This window comes from Sinocyclocheilus anshuiensis, unplaced genomic scaffold (genome assembly GCF_001515605.1).
Source record: "Sinocyclocheilus anshuiensis isolate Anshui unplaced genomic scaffold, SAMN03320099.WGS_v1.1 scaffold117, whole genome shotgun sequence".
NCBI classification, from domain to species: Eukaryota; Metazoa; Chordata; class Actinopteri; order Cypriniformes; family Cyprinidae; genus Sinocyclocheilus; species Sinocyclocheilus anshuiensis.
The window spans coordinates 2,219,789-2,228,065 of record NW_015536624.1 but is presented as its reverse complement, the minus strand read 5'-3'; the positions used below and the strand labels follow the sequence as shown (position 1 = coordinate 2,228,065).

Here is an 8,277-nt window from a genome sequence, read left to right as displayed (position 1 = left end):
CAGTGAGGCTTATGTTTAAAACAAGAAAAAAAATAAGAAGAAGAACTTGCCAGTGGGGTATAGAAAAAAAATAACTTTTTATACACTATCATAGCAAATTCTGGGGTCAGTAAGATTTTTTTCATGTTTTTTTTTAAAGTCTCTTATGCTCACCAAGGTGCATTTATTTGCTCAAAATACAGTAAAAACAGTAATACTGCATACTATTATGCTTATCATATGTGTATTATATTGTATATACACTACCATTCACTACCAGTCTGGGGATTTTTTTTAATTTTTTAAAGTCTCTTATGCTCACCAAGGTGCATTTATTTGCTCAAAATACAGTAAAACTGTAATATTGCATACTATTATGCTTATTATATGTGTGTTATATTGTATATACACTACCCTTCACTACCAGTCTGGGGATTTTTTAATTTTTTAAAGTCTCTTATGCTCACCAAGGTGCATTTATTTGCTCAAAATACAGTAAAACTGTAATATTGCATACTATTATGCTTATTATATGTGTGTTATATTGTATATACACTACCCTTCACTACCAGTCTGGGGATTTTTTAATTTTTTAATTTTTATTTTTTTTTTAAGTCTCTTATGCTCACCAAGGTGCATTTATTTGCTAAAAATACAGTAAAAACAGTAATATCGTATACTATTATTACAATTTAAAACTGTTTCTGTCTTAATATATTTTTAAAAATGTAATTTATTCCTATGATGCAAAGCTGAATACTCCAGTCTTCACATGATCCTTCAGAAATCATTCTAATATGCTGATTTGGCAGTCAAGAAACATTTCCTATTATTATTATTATTGACATTAAAAACTGCTGCTTAATATTTTAGTGGAAATTGAAATACATTTTTTTCAGGATACTTTGATGAATAGAAAGTTCAAAAGAACAGCATTTATTTGAAATGGAACAACATGTCTTTACTGTCACTTTATATTAATTCAATGCATCCTTGCTGAATAAATTATTAATTTCATTAAAAAAAAGTTACTTACCCAAAACTTTTGAATAGGAGTGAAGTTAAATAAATATTATTGATCAATATGACTTTTTCCTATTCAAGTGGCCTTGGTTTCATCGTTAGAATTGAAAAGTCAATTCATAGGTGAAGGAACTTTATGAAAATTATGAACGATTATGATATTTCTTCTTTAGAATAAGAGACATATTTAAATAGAGTCAAATGGCTCAATTTTGAAGTCATGTTGTCTTTAAATTCTGCTGAAATTGTTAACAGTGCTGTTCATTTTTCACATAATTTTCTTACAATTAACAAGTATACAAGCCTTCACAAGAAGAATTCGGATTGGAACACTGAAAGATTTGACTATTTTTAGAAATAGCCTTTAGTTTTGATCATAGCTTAGCAACTTTATGATTTGCTGATTTGGGACATTTTTTCAAGAGCAACTTATTGGAACAAAATTTGGATAAAGTATTTTAAGTCCACTTACTTGGAAAATAAACAATGTACATCTTGAGTGCACATCTTTGTAAATTGTAGCTATATTAGCATATAAATGACCTCAAAGCTTACTAACATTGAGTAAAAAGCAAAAAAATATTTTTTAACAATTAAAATTAGCTTGATGAACTCACTTGTGTCACAACTTGCCCCAAAATATCCATGACGACAGCGGCATTCGTTTGGTCGGACACAAACCTCGTTCTCATTACAAGTGAAGTTACCTTCGCAGAGAGCTGAGGGGAGAAGGACATAATCAAGATATAAATCAAGTGACACTCAGGAAGTGATCTAACATACAAGAAATGACACTTACGCGTTAAACACTCCTCGCCTTGCTGCGCCCATCCGCTGCAGCATGTAAACCCTGGTGACCTGAAGATAAGATGACAAATCAAGGTCAAATGAAGTGCACTCTTATTGGTTAAGGAATATTCAATCTATATTACATTAAGCTGCTATCTGGAAGGACAGCATCTTGCATCAGCATATTTTGCAAATGCCTTGACCAAAGTCTCAACCGTCCATGAGAGATTTAAGCATGTGGCTCTTAAGGAATATTGCAAATGTCTGGATGCCATCTGTAGCTTCACAAGCGCAGATGTTTCAGATAGCGAACATATACTGACTCACATCCAGTCGCACAAACACAAGTGTAAGCATTCATTCCACTCTCCACCCTCTCGCCGACAGCAGTCATGCGAACCAGACGAGCCGTTTGAAGCAATAACTTTGTTGCATTGTCAAATGAGCGGCTGGATCCCAAATAAGGCCTGATTTGATTAGCAATGCAAATGTCCTTCATTAGGCCAGTAAGTTAGTCTAATAAACAGTCTGGACTCCATATAAATAGAAAGCTTTGAAATAGCCTTTCCGAATATTAAATTGAGCTTGTTTAAACGCAGTATGTTCTTCTAAATCCAAAATATAAAATGTCTGTATCCGTTAAAAAAAGACAAAGAACTCTCAATCTCATTCACAGTTTTTCATGCACCAATTCTGAATACATATTCAGTGACTAATTACTTAAATTTGGTTCACTTATCTTACGGCTTCAGAAGAATTGAAATATAGTGCAGGAGTCAAATGCATCTCCTTTGTGTTCCACAGAAGAAAGTAAATCATACGGGATTGGAACGAGATGAGTGTGAGTAAATGATGACAGAATTTTAATTTTTTTTGCATGAATTACTTTTAATCCATCACATATGATCCCGACGGAATTTTGCATGTGTCTGTGGTGGGTGTTTTATTCCAAAGCATCTCACAACAGGCCTGCTGCAGCAACGTACATGCATTTTGTTGACAGAAAATTATGGGAGGAAGAGCGAGGAATGGGTTTGGGATACAATAAGGACTGGAATTGAACCCATTTCTCCCATATGAGCGCCACAACACAATTATCTTAAGGTTTTAACATGCATGTTTGCAGATTAATATACTACTGTTCAAAGGTTTAGGCCAGTTTTTTGAAAGAAAATTAATACTTTATTCAGCAAGGAGACATGATCAAAGGTGACAGTAAAGACATTTACAATGTTATAGAAGATTTTATTTAAAACAAAAATTTTAATTTTTTTTCAAACTTTGTTTTTCTTTCTTTCTTTCTTTCTTTCTTTCTTGGAAAAATTGATGCTTTTATTTGGCAAGGATGCATTAAATTGAACAAAAAATGTCAGTAAATACATGTATAATGTTACAAAAATATTTTTGAAATTATGCTGTTCTTTTGTTTATCAAAGAATACAGAAAAATGTGTACCAGTTTTTATCAACTGTTTTCAACACTGATAATAATAACAAGTATTATGTATTAGAATGATTTGTAAAGGATCATGTGACACTGAAGACTGGAATAATGATGCTAAAAATTCTGCTTTTACATCACATTAATAAATTATATTTTAAAATATATTGCAATAGACAAGTGCTATTTTAAATTATAATAATATTTCACAATATTACTGTTTTTACTGTATTTTTTATCAAATAAATGCAGCCTTGGGGAGCGTAAGACACTTTTTACCAACCCCAAACTTTTGAACTGAGTGTATATCAAGCGATTCAATGGAAAATATGTGTAAGTGCAGTTTCATTTAAAGACTCTCTTACATTCCATGCATGAAAAACAAAATGATCTTCCTTCTCTTCTTTAAACCTTTCAAATTATCCCCGCTATCTCTACTTCAAGTGGCTTCCCCTTAAAATTTAATACTCTCTAAGTGTTCCTTGGATATAAGACATATGCCGCCCCTCATATTCCTCCACATGTGACCCCAGAGAGGCCTTGTCCACACTTTGGCTTCCTCTGAAGCGTGGGGGCCACTCTCTGCCTTCAGTTTGTTTAGCCTATGTGTGCGTGTCTTAGCCAGACGTGATCTACACCACAGCCCTGACTTCTCTGCTCTGTGTCAAACCCAACATACACACCGCAGCCAGAACGCGAAGCTAGGACAGTGGATGAAAGCTTAAACAAATGGAAATTGAGCATCAGTCAACAGCTGGGGGAGCCAAACTTGATTCAGCAACAATAAAGTCCTGTGTGGAATTTCTGAGCAAGTTTGTAAAACGAACGTGAACTTCGTCAACGTCTGTGGTGGGTGAGAATCTCTGTTTGTGAGAATACAAACTAGATCATATCTGGTGGTTTCCATTCTGATCTCAAGTACAGCGATAGCCATCTGGAGCCAGTAATCACAAAGTAAACAAACTTTTAAACAACAGAGTAAACCATTCAGTGCTTAACACTGCTAGTAGAATTCCCCTAAAATGCCTAGTGAGAAGAAATACAACATCATTTTGAGATAAACACCTAAACATCTAAATCCAGCTGTTTTATATAACATATAGTGCTTTGAATTAAAATCATGCATCTCACAATGTCATTTTGTATGATTATTAAAACATGTTGGAGAAAGAGACCGACCAATATATATATTATTATTATTATTTATATATTTATATTAGAGATTATTTCCAGGTTCACCATGCTCAACTACTTTTGTTAAGTATTATTGTTAATTGCTAGTATTTGTATTTGGTATTTGGTGTCGCCCCCTATCGCTCAATGTGTGTCAGACCCAGATGTGAAACAGGATGACTGACACAAATGCATTTGTATTTGGAACAACATCACAAACAACGTGTGTACAGTTTTAAAAGTCACTTATTGCTGTGCACTTTCATATATAGTGATTAATTAGTGTTATAACAAACATATAGTGAAATAACAAACAACCTGTCCTTTCAATTTAAAAACAAAAAAAATATATGTAATTTTTAACTTTTACATTTTTAACTCTTAGTTTAAATACCTCTTTATGTTCAAGACTGTTTTGTTGGAGCTCACAGAAATGGGCCTAGTGTTTAATTGCCATTAATTACTGCTGCATTCAATAAACCTTAGTTTAATAACATTTGATTTTCAAACGCATAAGGCCTTTGTATGATCAGACGACATTAATGCTTTCTTTATTTATTTCCCCCCCTAGAAGTTATTCATCTGACTTACCCTGGAACTTTGCACACGTTCCTACCCTTTGGATTGAGTTCTTGACTGAAAACAGGGCACAAGCATAGAAGCAAAAGCAATAAAACCGCTGAAGTGCCCTTTAGATCCATGGTAGAAGAAACAGCATCTCTCCATGCGCCTCTTCTGCTCAGCATTCCTTTTCTTTACAATCTCTAGAAGTTCAGATGCGTTATGATCTTCTAAGTCTCAAACCCGTCGACTTCAATCGTTTGAAAGTTATTTTATCCGCATAAATCGTTTACCCATTCGCTTTCAGACTCCAAGGGCTGAGGCAGAGAAGAGAAAAGAGGAAGAGAGAGCGCACAGAAGTTATAAAACCAAACAGTTGTTCGCTCCGTCCAGCCCCAGTTCCTGAAGAGAACTTCTGCTTTTATTATGCGCTCCAAACACTGGTGGACGAAACTGGTGCATTGTTGGAAACTTCTGGTATTCCCAATTTTCCGCTATTATTTCCAAAATGCAGGTTTTCAGGGAGCATATGCTGCTTCAGAACGTGTCAAGAAAAGAAAAAAAAGCTCTGCAAAACCTTAAGTACGTCCATTTTGGAAAAGAAACGGGGACTTTAAAACGGATCGTTGTCCTCTTTCCAGAAGGGAAATTCCTAATTAGTCATCCTATCTCTGGCTCTGGCTCTGGCTCGAGAAGAGAAAAGAGGAAGAGAGAGCGCACAGAAGTTATAAAACCAAACAGTTGTTCGCTCCGTCCAGCCCCAGTTCCTGAAGAGAACTTCTGCTTTTATTATGCGCTCCAAACACTGGTGGACGAAACTGGTGCATTGTTGGAAACTTCTGGTATTCCCAATTTTCCGCTATTATTTCCAAAATGCAGGTTTTCAGGGAGCATATGCTGCTTCAGAACGTGTCAAGAAAAGAAAAAAAAGCTCTGCAAAACCTTAAGTACGTCCATTTTGGAAAAGAAACGGGGACTTTAAAACGGATCGTTGTCCTCTCTCCAGAAGGGAAATTCCTAATTAGTCATCCTATCTCTGGCTCTGGCTCTTGGGAATTCGGTGCTCTCTTTGGCGTGCAGCGGTTTCCCAAGTTCAGACCGAAACCACCCGAGCAGCTCCTCATCGAGTGGGTGTGACTATAGTGTATATGCTTAGGACTTGGGACCATGGACCCATCCAGCCCCCCTTACTGCCCCGTCAAACGCGCTGCCAGTCTCGTCTCCTCAAGTACCGCGTACCCATGTAATAAACTTTAGTTGTTTAATGTAATATAATAACTACACTCTAAAAAATGCTGGGTTGTTTCAACCCAACTTTGGGTCAAATATGGATTAACCCAGCTTTTGGGTTAAAAATTTAATGTAAAAATTTAACCCAACGGTTGGGTTAGTCCATATTTGACCCAAAGTTGGGTTGAAACAACCCAGCATTTTTAGAGTGTACCTACCCGTAATTATAACCACTAAAAGAGAAATATTGAAATTTGAAAAGTAAATAAACGAATAGAAGTAAACAGATAAATATATTAGCCTACACTCTAAAAAATGCTGGGTTAAATACAACCCAGTGCTGGGTATAATAGGGACAAACCCAGCAATTGGGCTGTTTTGACCCAGCGGTTGGGTTAAATGTTTAACCCAACCTTCTGGGTAGTAACCCAACCGCTGGATCACAACAACCCAATTGCTGGGTTTGCCCCTATTATACCCAGCACTGGGTTCTATTTAACCCAGCATTTTTTAGAGTGTAGTCTTTTTGTTAAAACGTCCCGGTCTATATATAAATACTAGTGGGTTATAGGCTTACTACATATGTGCATGTGGTAATATTGGATTTAAGTCACACAGAACAAATATTTGTACAGCTAAGATTTTTATTTAAAAGCATATTATTTATGTGGTCATTTTCACAAATAGCTAAACAAATGCATGCATTTTTACTGTACATTAAGATTGATCCATCCCCTTTACAGATTCTTCCCCTCATTTATGATGATACTTAATATGGTTTATTAATATAATTGTTGTAAATTATAATACAGAATAGGCTAACCCGGACCTAAACTTTTGCAGTCTGAATAAGTAAACAAAATGTTATTTTATTTTGTTTATGAATAACTTTTGGACATCTCCATAAGTTTTGTCAGTTTAACTAAGTAGTTTTTTTTTTCAGTCTTGTAAAGTGAATTACTTTAACAATGCAACGGCTCCCCCCTCTGTTAACTTCATAGAACATGCACAACAAACGTTTACGTCACAAACACAGCTGCAAGAGCAAAACTAAACATTCTCAAACTAAACGACAAAGAGAGCAACAACAGGATATTTTAAATAAAATCCTCGGTGAATAGTTTTTTCCTGCATTATCGAAACCCACACGTTGCGTGTGTAACCTGAAAGTTAAACTAAACTAATTTGTACATTTATGTACCATCTCGGAATTATGAAACTGCAATGTTTACGTCACGGAACGTTTATGCAACAGCATCCCTTTTATGGCAGCACATGCGCGTATATGTTGGTAAACAGAAACGTCACTGGATTTGGGCCAATCCTTCAGCCCAGATTTGAATATGGGCGGGACCCCACAGGTAGCGTTAAATATAATGTACTTAAGGACAGGGTGCAGGAGATTTCTTTGTATCTGCTGTCTGTACAGAAGTCTTGAACTGATGTCTCTCCGCAAAACTCTCCCTGCCTTTGGGCGCGCGACTCTTGACAGGAGTTTGGTGATCTCCACTCGCCATCATCGGAGTGTGCAAGCGTTACATCCAACCAAAACAAACACAGAAGACGAGTCCGTGGACAGCAGAGAGCATGTATCTTACAGTAACAAGATCGCCATTGACTTTGAACAGACGAAAGAAGCCTACAAGAGCAAAGACACTCTTGAGTTGCTTAGAAGCTTGGTGGTTTTCAAACTGTGCTCCTATGACATCCTGGTTGATAAGAATAAAGAGGTATGTAATGTATTTAATGCTTATATAGTTATATTAACCAAAAAGGAGAGGCATCCTGTTCTAGTACTGTACTGTATATGAAAGACTTCCATGTTCCTGTCTGGAATTACTCCTGTGGCATTGTCCCAGATGATTGGCAGGAATGGCATCTTGCCAGGGAGCAGTCATGTGGTTAGTGTGTAGTTACTAGAGCCAAGATTATACACTCTAAAAAATGCTGGGTTAAATGTAACCCAGCGCTGGGTTAAAAAGGGACAAACCCAGCTATTGGGTTGTTTTGACCCAGCGGTTGGGATGTTTTGAACCCAACCGCTGGGTCAAAACAACCCAATAGCTGGGTTTGTCCCTTTTT

General features: G+C 36.2%; 2 protein-coding genes across 2 annotated transcripts in view; one reads left to right on the top strand and one right to left on the bottom strand.

The window, feature by feature from the left end:
* Nucleotides 1-5,581, bottom strand: part of scarf2 (scavenger receptor class F, member 2) — a 30,184-nt gene extending 24,603 nt beyond the window's left edge. Inside the window, exons 1-3 of the mRNA XM_016507328.1 lie at nucleotides 4,996-5,581; nucleotides 1,802-1,860; nucleotides 1,620-1,721 (exon numbers count right to left, since the gene is read on the bottom strand). Of these exons, the coding sequence (XP_016362814.1) occupies nucleotides 1,620-1,721; nucleotides 1,802-1,860; nucleotides 4,996-5,150 (316 nt within the window). The 5' untranslated portion in view covers nucleotides 5,151-5,581. The remainder of the gene's footprint in view (nucleotides 1-1,619; nucleotides 1,722-1,801; nucleotides 1,861-4,995) is intronic.
* A 1,951-nt stretch (nucleotides 5,582-7,532) lies between these two features.
* Nucleotides 7,533-8,277, top strand: part of prodhb (proline dehydrogenase (oxidase) 1b) — a 20,522-nt gene continuing 19,777 nt past the window's right edge. Inside the window, exon 1 of the mRNA XM_016507318.1 lies at nucleotides 7,533-7,925. Coding sequence (XP_016362804.1) covers nucleotides 7,539-7,925 — 387 coding nt within the window. The 5' untranslated portion in view covers nucleotides 7,533-7,538. The remainder of the gene's footprint in view (nucleotides 7,926-8,277) is intronic.